General features: G+C 42.8%; 1 protein-coding gene across 1 annotated transcript in view; it reads left to right on the plus strand.

Annotated features, from left to right (window-relative positions):
- The first annotated feature begins 6,824 nt into the window (after positions 1–6,824).
- Opn5 (opsin 5) overlaps positions 6,825–27,067 on the plus strand; it is a 49,790-nt gene continuing 29,547 nt past the window's right edge. Inside the window, 4 exon segments of the mRNA XM_087897880.1 lie at positions 6,825–6,954; positions 10,849–10,968; positions 19,532–19,702; positions 23,120–23,454. Of these exon segments, the coding sequence (XP_087754006.1) occupies positions 6,825–6,954; positions 10,849–10,968; positions 19,532–19,702; positions 23,120–23,454 (756 nt within the window).

Raw genomic sequence — 27,067 nt, forward strand, 5'->3', positions numbered from 1 at the left:
CAGGTAGAAACTCATCAGAGTCCTCTTTCTAAATACTGGTGTGTAATCAAAGTTATTTATTTATTTTTCTTGTTGAGTTTTGATCCATAGGTATCAAATAATGCTTACAAACGGGATCTAAAAAAATAGCATTTCAGATCATTTCAGATTTTTTTCCTGAAATACCCTGCTTCACTGACAAATATGTGTTTAGCCTGTATGTTCCTCCTTGAACCTTTTTTTTTTTTTAAACCTTACGATGGACCTCATTTTTGAGAGGGAATGAATACATTCTATTGTTGAAAGTCCACACATGTTTCATGCTGACCATTATTATCAGTTCCGGGTGTTTCCTGTTGATTGTCACTCGGTGTAGTTGTTCTGGGGCTGTGAATCGTAGTTCATGATCTGCACAGACCTGTGAGCTTAGAGCTGGAATATATGAATTTGGGAAGTAAGCTAGGGGTTTCCTGCCCCCCTTCTCAAAGTTCTTTTCTCCTCTCGAGTTTCTTTTTGCGCGATTCGAGGGTGGGGGAGTAGATGAGATGGGTGTGGTAAGATGGAAGTCAAGGGTGTAGGTAAGGATCCTGGGTCCTGAGTTCCTTGATGATGCGGACGAGGATTCAGAGGTCTCTCCTCCATATCTGGGCTGTACAGTGTTCTGTGTGCTTTTGGGATAGTCGTAGGCCAAGCATTGTCATTGCTGGGTGCAGAGGGTTGTGTTATTTGCCTGCTTTCTCAGGAAGGACTCTTGGATGTGTGCAAGGTTCCAGGACAGAGAGGGAGAATGTTTGCTGTCCTGGAGAGGGGCAACACTATCTGGCCTTTTGACTACAAGTCCTTCTCAACCTTTGAGTAAAAGTTATTGAAGACAAACAATTGCACTAATAATTGTTCTGTAAGATGGGTACCTTGTGAAATTTGTTTAGAAGAGGTAGGTTGAAGACAATTTGGGCTTACACTGATTTGAAACTTGCTGCTTAGAATTTCAGAGGAGAAGGTGGATGAAGTACACACGGGCTGCATGAGACAAGACAGTTTAAGACAATTGTAGCAATCTAGAAATATCCAAGTGGATCCTTCTATCACTTACAATTTCCTTTCTGCTTCAAGCTGAAATTGTTGAAAATAAACTGACATAAAGAGGTTGTTATTCTCAGCAGATAACACTGCTCAATTTCTCACATGGCTTGGACGATATTGAGTTTATTGATTACTCTGTCGCTCGCTCGGTTATGCACAAAAGCGTTTATGTCTTTCCTACCCTTTATCTCCTCTTTGATTCTTGCTGCCTCTCTTCAGTTCGCTCCATGTGTCCTCCTATATATTTACTTAAGTGGGTTAAAGATAAGTGCTATTCTTTTGTTTTATTCCCTGAGATCATATTGGATCACACACACACATAACTGGAAGTGTGTGTGTACGTGTGTGTCTGTGTGACATGCACCCTCAGGCAATCTCTACTTTTCTTCATGGATTTGAGCATTTTGCTGGTTGAGAAAACAAAAAACTCATTAGTAGTCTCTAAAGATAAATCTTATCCTGGCTTCCGAGATCTGTGCTCCAAAACTATTTTATTTCTTGATTTCTACTTCATATGTGGCCATGCTCTCCGGCTCGTTTCATTTTATAGTAGGGACATACTACATTGTAATAATGGTTGTCAGAATAATCCCAGCTTTTTAAAAGCATCAGATTTGATCAATGGTAAATCAGGACCGTATTGATATCATTGTGCACATCTCTGAAATATCCATAGTGGCTCACACAGAAGAAAAGCATCACTAAGTTCTGGCTTAAGCTTGCTAAGTTTATAGGATACTCAGGGAGCAAGAAAAGACATAATTTCTAGGGAGGAAATCCTGGCGATGTCATGTGGGATCTGGACTTCTGATTGATGTCCACCCAGGGCAGTGCTGACTTCAGAGAAGTCAGCTGGAAACAGCTGCCTGGATGGTAAAGTTCCAGGACTCTCCGAAGGTTCCATACAGAAAACCCAAATCTAAACAAGAGCAATAAATATTCTTCAATTTCAGATCCCAAAAGGTACCACATACTCAGTAGGGGCATGTGTATCGTGTATAGTAAGTAAATACTTATATGAATGAATAAATTGATGATTTGAATGCTTTTCTAAAATAACCACTAACAGATCTTATGTTAAAATTTGCACAATCAGTCTTTCAAAAAGTGACATACTATTGGCAGTTATCTGAGAATTATGGGCATCATTAAGAAACTTCCTCGCCAAACAAAATGTAAAGCTGCATATAATAAATTTGTAAGCTGCATATAATAACTATGCTACATTTATGTATATATGCTTGTATATGTACAAGATATATGTGTATACCAATATATATGTTTAAAATATGAATCAATTTTAGTCCTTGAAGCATGAATTCCTATATTGTTTCCCTATGTTTTTCACTTAAAATATTTATTGATACATAGCTTTTTCTCCTAAGTTGTAATAGCATTTCCTCTGTTACTATGACAACAGAATTTTCCAGCTCACTTTTTAATGGGAAGAGTTAGATTCCACTGTGATGGGGCAATGGGGAAGACCCAGATTGAAGTGGGAGGGGAGAGGAGACAGAGTAGGAGTAAAAGGAGTTCAAGCTGAACTGCATTCTCCCAGGTCTTTACTAAGTTAAATCCTGTGCAATCTGACCCACCCTGGCTGACTCACTGAGGTTGGGGAAAGGGAAAAGGTGACCGCTTCTGACCTGCTAGACTGGGCTTGAATTTTTGGAGTTTATGTAATGATGAACTTGACTTTTTGTTGTTCAGATAAAAGGAAAAGTAGGCCTCACTTAAAAGATCTGTACAGACCAGCAGCGTGACATCTGAAGCAGGCTAACCACTCAGCAAATTCTGCCCCGGGCTTGGCTATTTCAGGTTTGACTGATCATCTTTCTTTGATGGGCTTCTTTGTTTAGACTTTCATAGCGTGATTTACAGTTCTGTCATCCATGACCGACATAACCTGTATCATGCCTCTTATCCCTGTGGTAGGTGTCTGTCACTAGCTTCACAGGCTCCTTAGGGCAACATTTTCACAGGTGCTGACGGATTGAATCTCATGGTCTCAGGAATTTTTCATCAGGAGGAATTTTTCTCATGACACACATACACACACACACACACACACAGAGGCTCATACACACTCATAAACACACACAGACACACATGGTCAACACACAGGGACACACACAGACACATACATGGGACACAAACATGGGACACATACATGGGACACAAACATGGGACACATACATGGGACACAAACATGGGGCACATACATGGGACACACACGGAACACACACACACAGAGCCAAAAGTTCATGGAGCCAGAGTAGGCCACGGGCAAGACAATCTGGGGCCAGAAATTTGCACACAGTGTCTATGTGTACACACTAATCATTCTACCTAGGATTTTTGTTACTTCTTATCTGAAACTACAAGAAATTTAGAGAGCCAGAGGAAAATTGCTCATGTAACATTTTTATATTTTTAGGCAGTTTTGCCCATCAGTGAAGCTGGACAGGTTACGCTCTTTTCCTCAGTACTAACTTGCGTGCGTTTGCTTTGTGAGTGACCTTATGAAACTTCCTTCCCCATATCTGCCACCAAACCATTTTACAAGTCCCTTCTGCTCAGACACGAGGACTTGGGCCTGGCTAGGCCTCATGTTATCACTTAATTTCTAATATGGTTCCATAGAGGATAGAAGACATATCTATATTGCCACATGTATTGTAAGACTCCAAGAGCTATTTAAAATTTGTATGTATGATTAGGAGTAGGAGATGGTTTTGACTTTGTGTGAGGGAATTGTTATGAGAAAGCCTTGGGTGGCCTTATTTATGGTCTAACAATTACTGGCTATGCAGTGGGAGCAGGAGAGTATATTTTATTGCTAAAAGGCTTATGCTAATATGAATAATCAAACATTTGTAAGTTTGGGAAAAGTAAGTACCCTGGTTTGTAAAAATTAGATAGGGCTTCTGGCCTCTGTGTGTATAATTTGTAAATTTATTGGTTAGGGCTAAAGGGTTGGCTCAGTGGCTAAATTACACACCCTACATGTGTGAAGACCAGAGTTTGCATATTTCCTCAGAAATACACAGAAAATATCAGGTGGGTGTGGTGTAACTGCAGCCTTGGGAGGCAGAGACGGGAACACAGAAGGGTGGACTAGCAAGAGTGATCCATGCAAGCTCTGGGTTTGACTGACAACAGCGTAAGAAAGATTGTGTACGGTTGTCAACATCAACCTCGGGCCTCCATGTGTATGCCCTGTACATGTGCTCCCACACAAGCAAGCGTGCCGTGTAACCATGACAATCACACACACTGGGGGAAATGACAAACGGAAAAGAAATCCACTATCTCATTGATTGTGAGCGTGAGAGATATGCCAGATGTGTGCTTTCCCCACAAGTTGCCGTAGATCAGAATTTAAGGATCTGCTTAAGATGGGAGGGTGAGAGCCATATCTGACAGCCTGCATCTTGTGTGTCTGAATCTAAGGGACCGGACGGCAGAGGGCCTGGGAGCTTGCGCTGAAAGGCTTTACCAGAATGAGGGCAGTCAGGAGCTTGACAGATGAAAGGAAAACCTTCGGTTTGGTCAGGGCTGGAGACGGAGGGGACCTGGCAGCCCGGGTTTCCAGTCCATCCCTCTGTAGCTCCTGGAGAGAAGGGGAATGGATATTAACTAACAGAGTGTCCTCAAACTGCAGGAGCGTCTGTCACATGCCAGTTCTCACGGAAAAGCCCTGTGTGGGCTGTAAACTGTCTGTCAGAAAGAGGTTGAATCTGTCCTTCTGCAGAAACCGAAAATACCCCGTGACTTCTCCTGATTGCTGGTCGCCCTCTGTGAGGCTGACAGCTAGCATCTGCTGTCTCAGAGGGCAGAGCAGTGACAGGTACTGGCTGAGTGTGAAAGGAGCCAGCTCCAAGGCGAACCCTTGGAAGAAGCAGTTCCCCTCTTTATACACCAGGAAGTAAGAAACCCCCCACTGCCCCCTGAATGTCCTTATCTCAGAGTGAGGATCACTTCCCAGAGGTACCAACTCCTTCCTTACCAGAGAGGGCCAGCGTGGGACTTAAGTTTGCCGAGTGCCACTGACAGGTTTTCTTGGTAAACCTTTCAAAATCAAAATACAAAAGAAATAACACACAATTCTGGGTGTTTTGGAGGGATCCTCATTGCTCAGGGTCTTATCCTGAGTGCCCGGGTAGCCGCTCTCTGTTTTAGGAAAATTTAAAGCTTCCCAAGGCTGAACTTTGTGTTTCTTAGTCATACCCGCTTCTTTTCTAAACGGTCACAGTTTTTCCTAAAATTTATTTCATCCTCAAATGTGTGATTGTGTGTATGTGGATATGTATGTGAGTGTGTGTCTCTGTGTGAGTGTATGTATGTGTGTATATAGACATGTGCGCACCCATATGAAAAAGAACGCAAATAAATTAATCCCAGACTAACTCAGAATTAAGCATAATAAGGGGTTCTTTATTTAAGGGGGACTCACAGATCACAGTTCTCCCTCTATGACTAGGAAACATGAACCGAATCCAGCATCCAGGTGAGAGAGAGAGAGAGAGAGAAAGAGAGAGAGAGAGGAGGGCAAGCCACCATGCACCAGTTTGGTACCCAAGGCCACACCCAACCTGGTTCAGCCTCTCAAAAGCCATTGGCTAAAGGAGGTTCCCCATCACTCATATGTGTGTGTCTCTCTGTGTATGTGTACATATGTGTGATTGTGACTCTGTGTGTCTGAGTGTGTGTATGTATGTGTAGGTGCATAAACATGTCTTTGTGTGTGTGTGTGTGTGTACGTGTATCTATGTATGGGTGTGTTAGTGTTTCTGCATGTGAATCTTTGTGTGAATGAATGTGTGATTCTGTGCATGTATGTGTGTAAGTATGTGTGTGTGCATTAGTGTCTCTGTGTGAGTGTGTCTCTGTGTGAATGAATGTGTGTGTTTGTGTGCATGTATGTGCAGTTAATTTTTAATATATATATTTTAACATTTATTCTTTGAGAATTTCATGTACATATATAATTCTTTCAATTCCACTCTAACTCCTCCCAGATCACCCCCACCTCTTAATTTCACTTTTTAAAAATAACACACTGAGTCTAATTTGTGTTGGGTGCAGGGTCACCTACTGGAACATGTGGCCACATCCCCAAAGAAGACTGACTTTCCTTCTCTTAGCAGCCATCAACCATCATAGCTGCTTAGCTGTGGATGGAGGCTGGCCCATCCCTGAGCCATTCATGAACAGCCTCAACTTTCAGGTTAACCCTGCCAATCTCTGACCTCTTAGCTTCATCTAGAGAAGCGCCCATGTTCTTTTGCACTGAATGCCCCATTTTTCCACTTAGCAGAACTCTGCAGCTCACCCAACATGTAGGGAATGGAGAAGATAGGGCTATCACAGATCCTGGACTCTTGACAAATGAGACAGTGTACACCGTGCCCGCATTTCACACAGTAGCTTTTCTTAGTTCAGATCTTTATAAAGTTTTCAAAGGAGCGATAGGACAAGCTAGTCTTCGGAGGTGTGAAAAGGCTCAGAGGAAGCCTGAGGAGAAGATGCAGCCTTGCCCAGACTGCAAATTGAACAACTGAGTGTTGGTGTATTTACGTCATTTAAGAAAGGTGCTGAACTTTCTCTCCCTGGGCACTAATCCCCCATGGGGCCCCCGGAGTGCGCCTTTTGTTGTACAGGAAGCGGAGCTTCTTTGAGCGGATCCAAAGGGACTTACTGTTCCATCTGTTGAGATCTCTGCTGGTTTGCTTTACAGACCCCGGTGGTGTGCGGACAGCATGGCCTTAAACCACACTGCCCCACCCCAGGACGAGCACCTGCCACACTATCTTCGAGATGAGGACCCCTTTGCTTCCAAACTTTCCTGGGAAGCGGATTTAGTGGCTGGCTTTTACCTAACAATCATCGGTAAGCTTCCATAATGCTTCTGTGTCAGAGGCTGCATTGAGAGAAGTCACAGGCTGGGCTGATTTTGCACAAACAGTTCAGATACTTACATGGGGATTGGTGGAGGTGGGGAAAGGTGGGTAGGCATTACGGCAGTCAATCAATATTTCATAAAAACAACTGTTACTGTCATTAGGGAATAAATATTCCATTGATAATCCAAAGAACTTTCACAGTGAATTCTTTATCTAGAGATTGTTTCATTTTGGTTGCTTAACTAGCAGGTTTGCTTTGTGAATATTAAAAGAGTGATAATAAATATATTTCTGTCCTGAAAGAATGACCATTTGCTGGCCAAGTGCTTCAGCTTCTGCCTCTCACAACCCAGGAAACTGTGGCCCCGTGCAGCAGTGACAGTAGGCACTGCCTTAGATTCTGCACCTTATCGACACTGTTAAGACAAAAATTACATCGATGATCAATGGAAACCAGTCTAGGGTGACAAGATTCTGGTGTATAACTCACACAGGGTTGCCTCTGTCTAACGTTAAACTGTATTACCATCCAGCAACCACCCGTGGCTACTGGGGACACAAACGGTTATCTTTCAAATGAGCACACCGTAGTGAAAATGCGTGCCTCCTATTGGAGGCTTAGTACTGGGAAAACAATGCACAAGTATGTGAAACATGAAGTACCTGTTGAACTCATAATTTCTGGATTAGATTAAGTATTAAAGTGTCAAACTAATTTGCTTATGTGCTTTTCTGTTGCTTAATGTGGCTACCAGAAAACAATGAAAGTATATGTGTAGCTCTTCTTTCTGGTTTATATTATATTTATATTGGATTGTGCTAATGCAGAAAATAAAGATTTGGAACTTTTGGCTGGGCATGGTGGCACATATCTTTAATGCCGGCATCTGGGAAGCACAGGCAGGCAGATCTCTGTGAGGCTGAGGCCAATCTGGTCTACATAGCGCAGGCCAGTCAGAGCTGCAAAGTGATACCCTGGTTTTTAAAAGAAGTATTTACAACATTTATTTAATGTAAAGTTGCTACATTAAGTTTGGGCATGCGGTGAGCTTCCGTCTTTAGGATTATATTTAATATTTTCAGGTGTTGGTTCAAGCCTGGTTTCTCAACCTCTCTTTCTCTCTCTCTCCTCTCTCTGTTCCTTCCACTGTCCCTCCCTCCCCTCTTCTCTCCCTTCTCTCATCTGTCTATGACTGGCGAAGAATTTCATGTAATTCCTGAAATTCGAAAACTCATTAGAAAGCTCTCAAGATCCCTCTATGGTCAGTGCTTGAGGCAGAAAGAATTCGTGATATTAAAAAAGAAATGCTCTATTGCAAAATAATTCCCAGGGTCCTTGTACTTACTGTGAGCATTTGGCTACTTTTCGTTTAAATTTGTCCTTTCAAACACAAATATATGAAGTACCTACTCTTTGCTACCCATAAGTGGCTGGGAACAGAGCAGTCACTAAAAGCCCTTTGCTTTAATACAGACTCCCCCAGAGCAAACTCCACATCATGTTTTTATTAAACTCGGTGATTGGAAAGGCAGACGAGCAAGCACTTCCTAAACTCAGTCAGTTGCAAGCGATGACTTGAAACTAGTGCCTTTAACCAGACAAATGGCTCTAGGCAGTGTAGCAGTGGGAGGGCTATTAGCCCATTCTTTCCTAGGTTGAAGGATTTTTAGCAGGAAAGTTCAATAGTGTCAGTGGGACAATGAGAGACGTTCTCACTTTATGCATGTTGGACTTAAGGGAATCAAAGTCAGATTTAAGTTATAGAGTCGAGCTTAGAAATTGGGTGTTGAATGAAGAGTTCCCAAGCAAAGGGGGTGTCAGGTGAATCAGGGAGGGAAACTGAAGTCCTAGACAATCATCTGGGATGAGGGGAGAAGGGTAGGTTTGGATGACGATGGAGGGTCTGGGACTCTTTCTAGACCCATGTCATGGGCTTGACTCCAAGTCTAGTCACCACATGTCTAGGTCCTTTTTAAGGAGCTAGAGCAGACAGGGCAACATTCTGGTTAAATACTAGGGATCTTAGGGGAAGTTGGAGAATGGAAATAGAAGCGCAAGTCTGGCATGCAGGAGAAATAAACGTGAGACCCGTTTTCCACTCCCCACTTTTCCACATCAACATCCGCCTGATTAACTGCTTGTAGAGGAAGGCTGCAAAGGATACAGGATTTTGATGATTAAAAAAAAAATAACAAATTAAAAAAAAAGACCGCCTCATAGTCTCCATTATCTTAATCTTGTTTTCCTTATTGTTAAAAATAGATCAATTTCTCTCAAAGTTCATTTGCAGACAAGGTTGCTTGTGGAAACAATGGAACATGGCACTTAATAGAATCTTTATTTTTTAAATCATGATGGGCACTGGGTGAAACCCTATCAAATAGGGTTAAGTAAAAACGCAAGAAAACACAGTAAGAAATATTCTCAAGAGATGCTGGCAGGCAAACGAGTGTCAAACAAGCCTTTTAAATTGACTGCGTGTGAATACTTAACTATTTTTTTTTTTTACTCTTTTTGGATATGAAATGGATGGAATTTATTTTATTATTTTCGAGCTCCATTTTTGTATTTTCCTTTCCCAGTGTGCCTTGCTAGATGGTTTCTTATTAGGAGACAGGCATTGCCTTTTATCTGCCTTGCTTTAGGACTGTACAATTTCTTCAATTTTTCTTCCCTTTTGCTTTAAGAAAGCTAAAGAGGCTTTCATGGTCCATTAAGCATCTTTGACTCCAGAGAGTCAGTATCTCCTAGAAGCACAAAGCAGTCAGGTCCTGGTGGTTTCGTGCCATCAGCAGAGACACACATTTTTTTTTTCTTGCCCCCAAATGAATTGTGGTGGAGAAATTAAAATAGAAATTAAAGTAGACAACTCTGGGTCTCTCCTTTAATGCTTTCCTTATTCCTTACTACTGAAGGCAGCTGTACCAGAGTCTCATTTATACACAACCACACTATGAAGCAAGAATTCCTGAGGAAATCTACTCTACATGTTAAGCTATGGAAGTAGGTGTATTCTTTTCTTAAATACAGTCAGTAGATAATGGGTCTTTTTTGTGTTTTGGATTTTAACTGGGTTTGTAAGAACTTTTGAACAGTTGCATTGTACTACCCAAACCAGCTTGTCATTAATGAGAGAGTATTCAAACTTGGGAACACATGTATGTTGTCGTTGTTGTTAGGTCTGGTGGGTTGAGGGTCTCTTTCTCTCCCCTTGGTGGGAGGGGGAGTGCCCATACTGTCAGCTGTTACCCACTTACCCTTGACACATAGTCCAGCGATAGCTGAAGGCACCCCAAGTTCCAGATACCACCTCAGGAGTCTAAGTCCTCGGGCTTGTGTCCAGGAGACGACCCCTTCCTTGCCAGGGTTCACAACAGCCACCTCTGACCTTTCTCGCAAGCTGGTGCTCCTATGGGAGCTCACAGTGGCACGGAAGTCACCCCCTTGGGTTGACTTTACCTTCAAGACTTATAAACAGTTAAGGGGTTGATCCCACTTCTCCAAGGGAGGGGATCTTACAAAGCCAATACTTTATAAAAATGGCCGAGGAAAGCACTCTGCCCTGGGGGCCAGTACAAGAACTGACCATTGGGATCCCCACATCCTCCTGAGCCTAACCGGGGAGTTAGCAGTTCCATTGTCTGGGTAAGTTCAGTCCTGCAATCCCTGACTCTTATTCCTTTCGAGGCAACCCATCCCTTGCCTGTCACTCACAATTCATACTTTTTTTATTTCATCTTCTTAATTTAGATTTTTATTTAGTGGCCTCTCATTACCCTCTGAATCTGTGGTGTCCATTTTTGAAATTGAGAAGTGTGTTATATGCAAGGGAGTGCTAAGCCTCATTCTAATGACGGGAAACTTTGTTTTTCTTTGTAGGGATTCTCTCGGCATTTGGAAATGGGTATGTCCTTTATATGTCTTCTAGACGCAAGAAGAAACTGAGACCTGCTGAAATAATGACTATCAATTTAGCAGTCTGTGATCTGGGGATATCAGGTAACACCGCCACACTGCTCCTTCTTTGTGGGTGTAAAATATCAGTCAGTCTAAATTACTCACTGGCTCAGAGCTCACTCTTCTCACACCTACTTCTTTTTTCCCTTTCCAAAGCACATTTGCAGTCTTTGCAGGCAGCCAATGAAATGTCTGCTAAAGAGATCGTTTAACATCTATTAATTCTGGTCAGGCATGGGACCTTTGTCCACTCCTCGCTCTCAACCTGGTCCCTCTTCTGAAGCTATTTTTCAACTGATAACCAGGCGAGAAAGGAAAAAAAAAAAAACCAACAAAAACGTTTTTCTTCAGTGGAGTGTCCTTCAACCATGAGTAGTTAGCCAGTGCAAAAAGAAACTCCATGGTTTTTGATAGGCTTTTTGTTTAGGCATTTTTTTTTATTGTTTGTTTGATTTTCATCTCCCTTCTTTACTTTCTTTTTTCCTCTCCTCCTCCTTTTCTTCTTTCTTTTTGTCTTTATTCCTGTCTTTCTGTCATTTGTTTACTTGTTTCTTTTTAGAGACAGAACATGAAGTTGGGTATGTAGGAATGTAGCAAGGTTCTGGGAGGAGTTAGAGGGGAAAACATGATCAAATATATTGTATAAAAATAAAAACAAAAAATTCTTTTCTTCCTTCTTTCCTTCCTTCCCTTCCTTCCTTCCTTCCTTCCTTCCTTTCTTCCTTCTTTTCTTCCTTCCCTTCCTCCTTCCTTTCTTCCTCATTTCTTTCTTTATGCCCCCTTCCTTTTGAGGAAAGGTCTCCTGTAACCTAGGCTGTCCCCTGAAGTGCTGTGTAGACGAGGAGGAGTTACCCTCCATCCTTTTGTCTTCCACCTGAGTGTTAGAGTCACCGGCACATGGCACTATGCCTAGAATTTTGTTGTTGTTGCTAAATATGTTCTTTCTTCCTTATTTATTTTTCTCTGCACATATATTTGTGTGGATTTGCATTTTTACATATATGAACAGATTTGTAAGATTACACATTCATATGTATGTGTGTGCGCAAGCATATTTATATGTGTGTGGGCGGGCGCATGCTTGTGTGGTGCTCAAGCAAGAGTGTGTGTGTGCATGTGTGTGTGTGTGTGTGTGTGTGTGTGTGTGTGTAGGTCAGAAGCCGACGTCAGTGTTTTCCTCAATCCTTCCCTACCTTTGGTACTGAGGCAGGGTTTCTCACTTGGACTCATAACTTTCCAATTCGCTTCTCTAGCTAGTCGGCTTGCTTTAGGGAATTCGCTATCCTTGCCTCCCATGGGCTGGCCACCCAGTGTTTACATGGGTGCTGAGGATCTGAACTCTGGTCTTCACGCCTATATGACAAGCACTCTACACATGGAGCCAGTTCCCAAGCCCGTTGTTGCATTCTTGCCATGCCCAGGCATGCTAAGTGTTAAGGATAAAATTTTGAACACATGGTACCATACATATACCAGAGTGTACCGGACTACAGACCCTATCTAACAGTCCACTGCTTTACACTCCATGGCTGCTTTCCACTCTCAGGGAAAACCGGAAGAGGACAGTATCTTGAAGGGAAAACACCAGGCAAAGACAGCAACAGGTCACTATAAGAGGAGCGGAAAACTACTGGACCAGCGGTAATCTTAATTGTAATTTAAGGACTGGTCACAAGCTTCTGCTTCCATGGTCCTTAAAGCTGGCTGCACAAACATCATTCCTGGGGGGTGGGGTATTTAAAAGTTTGCCTATCGGGAGTTTACTTCCAGTGGTTGAGGGGCTCAGAGGGTGAAGTGATTGCTATTCAAGCATGAAGTCCTGAGTTTGGATCCTCAGCATCCACGGCTGTGACAGAGCCATAATCCCAGCATGGGGAAGCGGAGACAGGAACACCCAGGAGCTTCGACTCCAACTTCTGAAAGATCCTGGTCCCCCAAATAAGCTGGTAGAGGAAGACACCAACATTGACATTTGGTCTACATGCATGTCTAAACAAATGTGTGTCCCTGCACACACACCACACACGCAGAGATACAGACATACATCACCCCATATACGCATATTCATGCACTCTAGACAAGTTTCTATATGGAAAAAATTGAAAACTGGATTTCCCCCCACTTCTTAGACTTTTCAGATAATTCATCAGATAGAACCTGTGATATTTTTAAACTATAATTCATTTAAGGAAGAATAATTCTGCATGTGTCCCCTTGTCATCCCTTCTACAGAGTTCCAGGGTTGCCTAGCTGTACCCTAACCTTTATTGGGATTCAAACATCCGTTAACCAGCTGTGGTTTCAGACTGTTAGTGAAGTGTTTGAAGTGTTTGTTTTTACATGGTAATGTGTATACTCAACAGAAGAGGAATGCATTACCATATCCCTTTCTGTGTGAACCCTGAGTTTTGGGAGGCTGCAAAGTGACTGTCATTTTGTCCATGGCCACGCGATGGCGCTAGAGCAGCAGAAATGGTCTGGTTTTTCTCCATCTGCTTGCTTAAGGCTTCCTTCCTTCCTGGTTCTGAGAGTAAAATGTCTGTCCTAGTGAACTCTGCCATTTCAGCTACATCCTTCCCCAGCGAGTAATACCTGACTGTTGCTGAAGGCTGACGTGGATCGGGCTCTAATTAAAACACACTCTTAGTTGGTCTGATCCACTGAAACTGTTCTCAGCCTTGCCTGTCTGCTCTGAGTTCACAGAAACTGCCTTCTTCCTGCCCCTGTAAATGTTCTTACGGGAATCCAGCAGAAGGTGTTTTCTTTCACCTAATTTTTCTCTGGTTAATCTAGGTCATGGCGAGTGTCTGTAATACACCTTCTTCCAATACATCCTAAGAAATGTTTTTTTTCTTTACCCGGCTGCCTTCCATTCTAAACACCGAAGAAGCACATTCTAGAATCAGACAGGCTGCATATATGCAACTTATTGCCGGTTGTCTTGGGCACAAAAGGCTCTTACTAAAGAACACGCAAGAGCGTGAGGTGGGGAGGCGGAGAGAGGAAACCGCTGCCTGAGTTCCCTTCAGACACAGGGTAGCAACTGAGCCAGGGGTTTGAAATCCTGGACATTGACAGTGAAGGCAAAGCAAAGCAAAGCAAAACGCCGTGGAAACATAACAGCCGTGGTGTTTCTGACAGCAGCCAGGCTGAGGAGTGTTCTTCTCTGTGGCAGAGACAGACAGACAGACACTCAGGCAGACAGACACTCAGGCAGACACATACACACAGATAGACGGATGGAGAGATTCTCGTGGAAGATGACCTTTCCAACAAGAGACATCAAAGGCTCCCTCCACTCCAGGCTGCCCACAGAGTCTAGCCCTTGGGAGGTGAAGACAAGAGGATCAGGATTTCAGGGTTATCCTGTATCTTTAGCTACAGAATACATTTGAGCCGAGGCTGGGCTACATGAGGCCCTGTCTTAAAACCAACCAACCAATCAGCACACACACACACACACACACACACACACACACACACACACACACACCCCAAGCCAAATAAAAACTCTATGCTGGATGGAGACCTAGCACCTATACTAGTTTTGGTCTGTAGATCAGGGTTTGTCTTTTCTGCTGTTTTGGCCTCCACACAAGGGGTTCTCCACAGGTTTGGAGTCCACTGTTTTCTCTGCCCGAAGAGTTCAGTTCACTGATTCCGACTCTCCCTAAATGTCTCTCCCTTATGTAAAACACCGATTCCTGTCTGTCTCTGAACTCTACCTTTCTTCACCCCACTAATTCCTATTTATCATTCTGTCATGCGTCCTCCCTGCTCACTGGGCCTGGCTGTAAACACATCGACCCTTGTATTTACAATAGCCATCGTGTGTTTGAACTTTACATTTACTGAAATGTCTCTCTCATACTTGAATGAGCGATAACTTCACATAGCAAAGGAGACAAAGAATGAACAGAGAAGGAAAAATTGCAAGAGAACATGGAAATGAAAGAGCTTAAAGGAGTGATTGCTGAACAATTTGTATTAGTTTTTTTTTTTTTAGAAATAGTATCCAAAATAATGAGTTTTTTTTTTTTTTTTTTGCAGAATTGTCTTCAGATTTTTCATTGATTCTCTTCCCCATTTCCTTTTCCTTTCCTCTTTCTCCTCACCCCTACCCATCTACCCATTCCTCTTGCTTCCCTTCCTAACTAGTCCCTCTGTGTTCCTAAACAATTTCAAACATCAAATGATGTTGTAAAATAGCCATAAATAAGAAAATATTTTTTTTTCTGATTGAAAAGAAGTCAGGCCCTCCTTGTTCAGTCTCCCGTCATGCACACAGTCATTCATGCACAGATGGTGCACCCTTGCACACGCCCATGCATACATGCACAGACATATGTGTGCTATCCGAGAAGCCTGAGGGAGGAACATTTGAAATTGCTGTAGTGGTAAAGTTCCTTTCAATCCCAAGGCTCTTTCTATTTTTCATGCCCTTGAATCCTTTTGTTTCCCTGGAGATATCTGAATTTCTGTTTTATATTCATTGATAAGAACCACAGAGAATAGTATAACAAATATATCTCTATCTCTCTATCTCTATCTCTCTATCTCTATCTATCTATCTATCTATCTATCTATCTATTCATCTATCTATCTGTCTATCTATCGATCTATCTATTTCTATCTATCTATCTATTTCTATCTATCTATTTCTATCTATCTATCTATCTATCTCTATCTATTTATCTGTCTATCTGTCTATCTATCTATCTATCTATATCAGTTAATCATATATATATACACACACATACACACACGCATATGGTAAATAAATTCAAAACTGAGAAAATATGTGTGAGGCTAACACCTCTGTGGCCTATCATTCTCCAGTTCTGTATTCAAAGTATGTAATGCCCATGGTTTCTCAAAATAGGTCTTTCCCCATTATCTTAGTTAGGGTTTCTATTACTGCTAAGAGACATCATGACTACGACTACTTTTATAAAGAAAAACATTTAATTGGGGCTGGCTTACAGTTTCAGAGATTTAGTCCATCATTATCCTGGTGGGACAAGGCAGTGTGCAGGTGGACATGGTGCTGAAGAAGAGCTGAGAGTTCTACGTCTTGATTCATAGGCAACAGGAAGTGAACTGTCACACTAGGTGTGGCTTGGGCATATGAGACCTCGAAGCCTGCCTCCACAATGGCACACTTCCTCCAACAAGTTCACACATACTCCAACAAGGCTTTGCCTCCTAATAGTGCCACTCCCTATGGGCTAAACCTTTAAACACATGAGTCTGTGGGGACCATACTTACTTAAACCACCATACCCAGACATAACCTTCCCCTTACCTCTCCCAAGTCCTCCTTTTCAGGGCTTAATTCTGAGTGTAAGAAGTTATATCTGGTATTAGAAACTATGTTCACTCTCTCACTGCAGGAACAATTGTACCAAAAGTTTCAATGGGAACAAAAAACTCACAATCAGTGCATAAAAATTCATGGGAGGTGACATTGCAAAGCTTTTTTAAACAAGATGTATTTCTGATTAACAATCCTTAACAATCTAGTATGACAAAGAAAGACTTTGATTTAATAATGAAAGATTTTATTTTTTATTTTTTATTTTTTTTTTTAGTAAATTTTATTAAATTATAAAAGTTTCCATTTGTTTCCATTTCCACCCCCCCTCCCAACACCCTCCCACTCCCCCTACTCCCCCTCCTCCTCCCTCTTCGTCCCCCAGGGCAGTCAGGGTTTCCTGCCCTGTGGGAAGTTCCAGTTCCTTCCCCCTCCCTCCAGGTCCAGGAAGGTGAGTGTCCAAACAGATTTTAATAATGAAAGATTTAAGACTTCTTTCCTTCCTTCCTTCCTTCCTTCCTTCCTTCCTTCCTTCCTTCCTTCCTTCCTTCCTTCCTTCCTTCTTTCTTCTAAGTCAAGGTCTCATGTGGTTCAGGATGGCAGCGAACTCACTATGTAGTAGTGTTTAACTTCTTGAACTCCTAATTCTCTAACTTTACTTCCTGAGTGCTACAGTTACAGGGATGTCACAATGTCCGATTTGTGTGCACTGCACATTGAGCCAGGTCCTTGTACAACAGGCAAACACTCACTCCAACACCAACCCAAACCATTACAAATATTTATTTTAAAATTTGTCAATACATGGATGTCTATTATGATTACTTCCATTTAACAGTATTCTGTAAATCTTTGACTTTGCACAAAGAAAGAAATAGATTACTTCTAGTTAACATTACTCTGTAAATCTGTGACATTGCATAGATCTTTGACGTAACACAATAAATAGAAATCAAGTAAATTCAAACCTCTAATTCTTTGCCATTCATGAAACTACACAGCGGAGTTATTGGAAGCCTTGGAAAGCCAGTGTATTGCACACAAAGTTTAGAATTCCATTCATTTAAATATTTCTTGATCTAAGTGTTGTCTTTTTTATTACTGAAAACAGATTATTTTCTCACACAACGCCTCGTGATTGCAGTTTCCCCTTTCTCGAGTTCTCTCTCACCTCCCTTTTCCTCCGGATCCACCTCCTCTCTACCTGCTTTCAAATAACGGCGGGCCTCCAAGAGAAAACACCCAAATATGATAAAGCAAAACACAAGACAATGCAAAAGCCCTTATACTAAGGCTGGACAAGAAAACGCAACAGGAGAAAAAGTCTCAAGACCAGACAAAGGAGTCTTATTTGAGTTTTTCCCCCTACTTAGATGAGGCATACTTCATAATCTCCGGAGTAGCTGGTCACAGCAGCAGGGGTCCATAATCAATATATTTGGGTGCAAATATTTTCTGAACTGGAAGTTTGTAAACATTTTGAATTTTTATCATCAAAGACTAGTAGGTATCATTTCTTGGGCTATTGTTTGACTGGCTGAGTATGGCTGTTTTGGAGGCCATGTTATGAGTCCGCCAATAAGGTTGGTGCATTGAATGGAACCCTGAAGGCACTGTAAGATGCTCGCTCTTCCAAGCACTTGTTGAACACTCAAGCTTGAGCATCTAGTTTTGGATGGGAGAAAAACAATGAAGACTTGGGCAATCAAGAAGGGAAACTAGTTTAGAAAAACTGTGCTTTATGAGAAATTTTCTCTAAAACATTTTAAGGTAAATAGAGTGTCCTTCTTGCTCAGTTTTTAAATTAACCACCTTAATAAAAAATTAAAAGTGACCACGTTGCTGTCATGGCCCTCTGGAGTCTCATCTCTTGTGACCCCTGAGGTGGAGTCTCTGCAACGGTTATGATAGTAAGCAAAGTAATTAAGACTTTAAAAAAGTCCTTTGGCCATTGGGGAGGAATGAAAACTTTTCAGAGTTGTTTCAAACTTGGTTCATGAAAAAAATGACTTCTTTTTGGAAAATAGTTGAAAGGTGTTTTCAAAAGGTCTTATTAGCACATCTTAATGTAATGTGACGCTTTCATATGTGAACGTAATATACTTTTACAATATTCACTTTTCCATGACCCTCCCTCCTTCCTGCGTCTTTCTCACTTGTCCCGTATCCCTCCTCTAATAGCCTCTCATCTACTTCCGTGTCTATTGTGTGTGTGTGTTGCAGTGACTTTCTTTAAGATTGCTTACAGAAGCATGGGCACCCTGCCAGGGCACAGCACTGAAGGACGTCCCTTTCCCTTCCTCAGAAACCACTAAGGAGCTATCATCTTCAGGGAGTGTCCCTTCCCTTCCTTCTATGAGAGGGTGTTGACAGACCTGATATAGTGTAGTCCTGCTCTTGTACAGGTAGTCGCTGTGAGCTCAGGAGTGTGACAGGCTTGTCACAATGTCAGCATTTAATAGCGCTCCCCCATCCCTTTCCGTGGCTCTTTCTGCTCTGTGTTGTTCTGAGATAGAGATAGATAGATAGATAGATAGATAGATAGATAGATAGATAGATAGAGAGGTGATAGCCTGACATTCAACACTCATTTATTCTCAACCCTTTTGCCAGTTGTCCCTGAAGTCACTACTGTTAACTGCAGAATGACATTGGTCTGGCCAGCACGGACAGTGGCATTGTAGTCTATGGGCAGCAACAGTTACTTAGAAGGTGTCTCATGCCTCTCTAGCAGGGCACCCGCAGGAGCTTCTCCGCATTGTCCAGGACTTCCTAAGCCATCAGCTTGTTTACTGAGTTTACAGTTTCAGATGTGAACTCTCCTTTTGAGGCCGGCTTCAGATTGAATCAGAAAACAGTTGGCTACTCCTACAACAGTTGCGACATTATTCATTATTGCACAGGTAGACTCAGTATTATTGAACATATCCTCTACAGCTGAGCAAGATTGCTCAGAACCATTGTCTCCCTGCCGACTTCAGGGCACCTTCAAGCACTGTAAAGACTACCCAGTGTGGAGAAAACTTTCAGCCCCGTTCCAACTTGATCACTTTATGTCTGTGACCAAGACCTGTTGCGCCTTCAACAAGAGGGTTTTATCATTGAGTTGTGGTGGGCCTGTCAGAATCTTATTAATCTATCAGTTCTGTGAAGTGTGTATGTGTGTGTGTACATGTGCGTACTCACATCTTGAAATGTGTCTGTGGGGAGGAAGGGGCAGCTTAGTCAGCTGAGCAAGTGGAGAGGTTTCAGTGACGAGGAGCTTCCTCTGACGCCCGCTTGCTGCTCTAGTTGTAGGCAAGCCGTTCACCATCATCTCTTGCTTCTGCCACCGCTGGGTGTTTGGCTGGTTTGGCTGCCGCTGGTATGGATGGGCCGGATTTTTCTTTGGCTGTGGAAGCCTTATTACCATGACTGCCGTTAGCCTGGACCGATATTTGAAGATCTGCTATCTCTCTTATGGTAAGTTGGAAGGTTCCTTGTTCCCTGATAGTGAAAGTTAGATGGTTTGAGTGTTAGAGCTGTATACACTTTGCACAGTAAATAAATTTATTATTAATAACTTCAGTAACCAAGAATACTTCTACTATTAATAGCTTGCCTTATTCTACTCTATATTTTGATTGGATGGGTATCAATGTATGCTTCCTTTAATACTACTTTTATAATAATCCTTATAGCTTTTAAATATCTCACTTTCTTGTGTAAAGTATGAAAATGCCTACCACATTCCCCATGCAATAAAGAAAAGCAAAAAAAAATGCATAAGCATGATCTGGTCTGGGGTATTTAGCTGATGACCTACTCAGCTTCGCAATTATGAGGAAGGCTGTCTGCGACTCTCCTTTAGGACTCGGACTCCGTGTCTCTTCAGAGACGGGGAGTTTCAGAATGTTCTCCAGGTTTAGAGAGCCACACAGATGTCCCTACCTGAAAGGACACACACACTGAGATGCCGCTCTGCAGATCTGTTCTGGTATTGGTAGGTAGAGGAGTAGCTAACAGGGAGCTGGTGAGGCAGCCGTAATGGAGTCTTCTGAGCCCTGTGTTTTCAAGATTAGACTGTCGTACTAATTTAAGATTTAGAACCTTCAGTATGGGGATTTCTGGGAATTTTCTGAACAAGAAGGAGAAAATTTTGGGGCACTTATTTTTAACATTGAGAATCACACCTACTCAGGAAGTGGTTCTGATTCCCTCCGCATAAAGCTGTTTGGCTGACAACCAGTTAGGTAGAGTGGGCAAGGCCAGAGGGCAGAGTATAGTCAGCAGACAGATGTGGAAGGGAAAGGTTTCTTTGGTTCCTAAACAGTTTATAGTACCAAGACTCTAAGGGAGACTACGGCAGGAGAATGCTGTTGTAAATGTCTTCATGATTCAAAACTCATTAAAAATTGCATCTCTTTTTGTAAACACCTGAAGCTTCCAGTAGAAACAGCCCAAGTCAAAATTTCCAATAAGGTTAAAATGTAAAATTATGCAGTTTGAATGACATCAGAGTCTAACTCTTACCATAATCATAATCTTTTTTTTTAGCACGACAAACTTATTTTTTAATAAAATTATAGATTTTATAGACAAGAAGACAGAAAGTTCAATTTCCTGGGAGTACTTGAGGAGACTAAACCTTGATCTTTGCTTTAAAATGTCATCTTGAGTTTAAACTTTGTATCAACTAAAAACAGGATGCTATGTTATCCATGATGGCAGGGCAGAAACTGTATGAGAAACGTGTATACCATCTAGATTCCTCTAAGGTTGACCCTCAGTGATATCTCACCATTTTTCTGATTCCCTATTGGAGCCTCCACACAGTGTTCTCTAGCATATTGGAATTTTAAAGGTCACTTGGGGATATGCAGACCTTTCTACCATGTAATGTTGTAAACAGTTATCCCCGAAAGATGACCGTTTGGCCTCTTGCGCAATTCCAGTGACCAGTGACGGGGAGCTTACTCTTGCACAAGGCAGCCCATTCTCTGGTTGGTCTGCTCTCATTGTTACAATGTTATTCCTTATATTGAGACGAAACTGCCTCCCAGTAACCTCCACCCATTGGTCCTAGTTCTGACTGCTGGAGCAACACAGAACCCATCTACTAATCTCCTCCTTCCTGTACTTGACAGCCTTTCTCCATACTGGAACGTAAGTATCAAAGCACCTCACTAAGTAACCCCCACTCTCAACGCTTACCCGTATGCCTCTGTACATCCTTATGAGTATATGTTCATGGTCTCTGCCGGTGTTTGATGCGTTATCGTGGATGATCAAGAGCTGACAAACCTTTGTGGCTACCCGACCGCTACCCTGCTCGGGTTGGGCTTGAGGAAGTTTTGTACTTCGTGGTGTGTAATGGCATGTATTTGAGCAAATGAGACAACCGAGCGTAGCAACAACTGGGTCTATGTTTTTCTTAGTGACAAGACACATGCACACAGGAGTAAATGTTCATGTTCATGTGTATAGCTTGCAAAGCTGACATTATTTCATTTGCTTTAAACTTCATCAAAGCCTATAAGCAAAGACTGGGGAGACAGTTCAGTTGGCGGAGTGCTTGCCTGGCATGCACAGTGCCCCGGGTTCTACCCCCAGCACCATATGTACTAGGCACAGTGGGAATGTACACTTGCGATTCCAGTTCTTAAGAGATGGAGGCAGGAGGATCAGAAGTCCAGGGACCTCCTCAGCTCCACAGCCAGTTTGAGGATAGCCTGGGCTAGAGACTCAGTCTCACCCGAGCAAGCAAACAAAGAAACCAGCAACAAACCCATCAGCACAACGTCCCTTGCTGTTCAGAGCGGTGGGCCTTCAGAAAAGTGACAGGAGACACTACCCTCGGAAGAACTGTGGTCTTAGGGACTCACTCAGATCTCACTCGCTCAGAGCAGAAGCAGACTTGAGTGCGTGCGGAAGGGATCATTTAGCTTTGCTCCACGTGTTTCCGTATTTCTCCCCTGCTACTGTGCACCCGAAGCAGCAAGGAGCCACTCCCCTGGCCCTCCCGCAGTGTGAAAAGGGAGGGCCGGAGAACATTGATGCTGATCTGGCTTTGGTGGCTGTGTTGAACTTGGGGATATGATCGCCAGTCCTTCAACTACTTCTTTTTAACAATTTATATTAAACTACGGCAGCGTTTCTTCCTCTTAGAATTCCCTTTGGGTTAAGAAACTAGTATCCTTATACAGAGCTTGGTCCCCCAACCTTCTTGAAGACGTGTTTTCAGTTACCTTTGCAGCATGTGTGCCTAATCGGATTGTCTGCTGCTCTCCCACCACGGCTGTGTGTGCTTGACTGTCCCATGAATAACATGAAAAAAAAGTCTGCATGAATTTCTAAGCATAGTCGCCCACCTCAGTATCACCGCACAGGGTCAGGACCCACCAACCCCACACAACCAGTTCTTAGGCAAACAAGGGGTGCAGACACACAGAAGGTGTTAGGAATAAGGGTGTGTGAAAGACACAGCCAACCCTTTATGATTTCTCACCTGCTGGGAAGGATTCTCCTTTCAATTTTTGGACCACTTCCTGACATACCCTCGAGCCGTCTTCCCAAGCTCCTCCATTGTCTCCAGCGTCCTCTCCTCCTTTGGCTGTCTGCTCCCCGCTTCCCCGTGTCACTTCTCCCTCCCGAAGCTCCTAGGTGCCTAGAGAAAACTGTCCCCGTGAGTTCTCTTCAAATTGCATCCTCCTGGACAAAGGCTCCAGCTCTGGAACTTTCCCTCCCTTGACTTCGCTCTCCCCCAGGCTCCAATTATCTGTCCACGTCTCCCAGAATTCAGTGGAATAAATCTTTGGAGATGGAATTTGACTTGTCCAGGGGAGGTACACGGGTGTCTGGCAGGTTCCGTGTGGTAATGCTTTTTTTCCCCACCTCCAGGGGTCTGGCTGAAGAGAAAGCATGCTTACATCTGCCTGGCAGTCATCTGGGCATACGCCTCCTTCTGGACCACCATGCCCTTGGTGGGCCTGGGGGACTATGCACCCGAACCCTTCGGAACCTCGTGCACCCTGGACTGGTGGCTGGCCCAGGCTTCCGGTGGGGGCCAGGTGTTCATCCTGAGCATCCTCTTCTTCTGCCTCCTGCTCCCGACGGCTGTGATTGTCTTCTCGTACGTGAAGATCATCGCCAAGGTGAAGTCGTCGTCCAAAGAGGTAGCTCATTTCGACAGTCGGATTCATAGCAGCCATGTGCTGGAGGTGAAGCTGACCAAGGTAACTGCAATCACTTGACAGATGAGAAGGCAAAGGTCAGAGGGTGAGAGGGATGGGGACGGCTGGGACCAGGAAAACTTAGAATCCCTATTGATTGTCTGTGTGCTTTTGAACTTTGTTAGGCCTTACCTAAGCCACTGAAGTCTCCCTGTTCTGTTCCTGACTCACACCACACAAATATCTACTAAATTAGTATATCAGTGGGGGCTTATTTTCTCTAATATACATCTATCTATCTATCTATCTCTAGATACATTTATAGAAATCATGACATATGATATTTTAGAGCTCGTACCATTTTGCTGGACTCTGGAGGGCCTTTTAAGGACTTCCTACTGTCCACACTGTCTACTGCAGAAGCTTATCACAGATTGCTCCTGAAATGGTTGGCTATTTTGGTAAAGGTGAGAGAATACAATTGGTGGGTCTTTACATGAAAAGGTAAAGGAAAAAGAACAGGGAATTTGACAACGGATAAGGGTTTGAATTTCATCACAACCATCCCCCTGTTTGTAACCTAGCACTAGACACCTAGTTTCTCTTTAGAATTAATTAATTGATTGGTTAATTTTTACAGATAATTAAAATATAAATTACATTACTTCTTCCCTTCCTTCCTTCATGTCCCCTCTTACTCTCAAGTTGATAGTCTTCCTTTCCTTGAGAATTATTGTTGTTACACACACACACACACACACACACACACACACACACAAATGCATACACACATATTCAAATGAATAAAAACAACTTGTTGAGTCCATCTTTGTTCTTTAACACCCAGCTCCTTTGGAGTCCATTTTCTCACTGTGTAACAAGAATAGTATCATCTGGGTCTGGAGGGATGGCTCGGCAGTTAGGAACACTGTTTCTGCAGGGGAACCAGGTTTGACCTTCAGCACCCACACGGCAGCCTACAACTCACCTGACACCCTCTTCTGCCTCCTCAGGTCTCATACATGCTCAAGCTGAGCATACATGAAGGCAAACACCCACACACATAACATGAAAATAAACCTAGAAAGGAAAGCATTGGACCTCCCTGATATCTGTCATACACTGACCCCAATTCCAACCGATTTTCACTGAGGGAAGAAGAAGCAAGCTCCCAGGGCCCTTCATCTGTCCTCCCGTTCCTTCAGCCCCTGCTCAGGATTGCTCAGCTTCTCACTTATTCAGAGTTTCCATTCACCACAATGATCTAGAAGTGTGTAACTTCAAGGCTGTCAGCCAAGATTTTAGCATCAAAATAAGTTTAATTAAGTACTTCTAGCTGGGTTGTTATCTTGATCTGGCCTCTTTTGGTCTAATTTCATCTAGAAAACTTGAAATGACATCTGTCTACAAACCTGTCAGCTTCTCTAGTTATTCTTTTGATGATGGTTTCTCCAACTTCCACAGACTACCAACAGAAGTATAGTGTGTACTTGTGTAAACATATGTGTATTGTTCACACAAATGCACAATCTGTATTCACTCTCTGGTTCGGTGGCTCAACATAACTTCACCTTGCTGTCTACATTCGACCTTGTGAAGCACGTTTCATGATTGGCCAATAAGGGTAAGTTCAGTAGCACCGAGTCTCCCCATCTGTACTCAAAGCTGCCCGTCAAGCCTGCGGAGGTCTTTAAAGTATCACGGTCCCAGTTGGTTGGAGATCCAGCCAGGTTTTTGTTGTTCATTGGCCTGACTTTGTTGAGTTATCTAATTCCTTCTCTTCTTGCTCTGTAGCATGTTCTTTATCCTAATCCCAAGGCGTCTGTAAGCAGTGTCTCAACTCTGCTTCCCTCTCCTCTGTAACCCATACTGTGGATACTTTGGACGTGGCTAAAACCTTGATAAGGAAGGCATATGTTCCCACCTCCTCACACACACACAAAGGGCCCTGAGGCTTTTCTCTGTAGCCCTGATCTGGGGCATCCAGCTCAGAAAGGCCAGTTCAGGACTTGCTCTCACCTCTTCTGAGGTCCTTTCTTGTCTCTGGACTATAGACATTTCACCTATTGGGGTAGAAAACTGGCTTATATTTTCTTGTGCATTCTCAACATCACGTAAGCCCCTGGCTGTGGACACTCAATGTTTTTTTCAGCATAAAAAGATGAAAAGCCTTTATTCTCAACTATTTTTTTTCCCTCATGTAGGTTTCAAGTTTCCTCCCTTCCACCTTCCATCACTCCCTCCCTCCCTTCCTTCTTCACTCTCTCATGTGGCCCAGGCTGCCCTTAAAGTCACCATGTAGCTGAGGCTGGCCTTGAACTCCCAATCCTTCTGTCTCCACCTCCAAGGTACTGGAATTATAGCCATACTCTATCATGTCCAACTAACTTAAAATTGTATTTTGTTACTGAGATGCCAAAAAACGATTGTTTAGTTGTTGCACAGGGCAAATATTTCTGCTGGTAAAATTATTTACCCAGTGTGTTGAACTTCTTGTGGCTCTTCTGACAAGGGGAAAGTGTTGTGGCTGGAAGACAATGTCAGAAAGATCACATGAGTTTTTCAAACATGATTGTGCCAAATACCTTGGCACTCTGGATTTGTTCTTTAACGTACACTGATCATCTATTCTGTCCAGACCCGTAGTTAATCCACACCCTGGATTTCTCCTTCCACCCCTTTCACTATCATTAAACACCCATCCTCAACTGTCTCTAGAGAGTTTAAGTTCCCTGCTATAGGGTTCCAGGGCATTTGGTATGTTGCCTTTAGTGGCACCTGTCATACTGAGCCAAATATTTATCTCTCTTTCTTTGTAGAAGAATGAACGAGGTACAGACAAGCGTTGCAGTCTGTTAGTTCTGCATTCTGCAGTCAGGCGCTTGCTAGATGGTAACCGTGATGCTTCCATTGAATATATCATTAAGGCGACCTAATTATCCTGCTAACTTTGACTCTTGGCTTGTGCAGCTCTTTCTTTGGGACTTTTCACTTTATTCTTTCCCTTTTCTTGAGAAGCCTTAAAAACAAAGCAAAACAAGAAAAACAAAACAAAAGACAAAAACAAAAACAAAAAAAACCCCCAAAAACCCAAGCTGTGAACTCAGTTTTTCTCAGGTGGCTTGTTTCCTGGTTTTACCAATTGATTATTACCTGTCAGTGAGGTATCGGGTTCAGGGGACTCCCTATGTGAATGCCAAGGGCAGTTAGTAGAAGCACTTGCTCTTTTTAAAACCAATTAGTTCCTTGTCTTTGTTCTCTTTAGCTTTCCCAAGCTTAAAGGCCACTTCTCAGAGAAGGGTTTTAAAAATGGAATTCAAGTCTTCCTGTCAGAATCATTCTGAACTATGATTACTTCATGGGAATTGCCAAATTTTCAATTAATTTGCAATTGCAAACTCCTCTTGTGGTTGTGTGTTCGATGCCCGTCTTTACTGCCAGCCGACGGGGCCTGCAGGGAAAGCACCTCCTTCCACCACTTCCTGTCCCCAGAACCCAGCACACCACCTCTAGCACACTAAGTGGTTAATAAATATTTGCTGAAGGAGAGAAAAACTAGGCCAGAGAGACATAATAACAAAAAAGAATTTCAAAGTCGTTGTTATTTTCAATTTTACCACTTGGCCCGTGAGAGGAGACACACTGTTAATATTTGTTATTGATTTTGGTCATCGGT

Source organism: Myodes glareolus, chromosome 18 (assembly GCF_982192425.1).
Source record: "Myodes glareolus chromosome 18, mMyoGla1.1, whole genome shotgun sequence".
Taxonomy (NCBI): Eukaryota; Metazoa; Chordata; class Mammalia; order Rodentia; family Cricetidae; genus Myodes; species Myodes glareolus.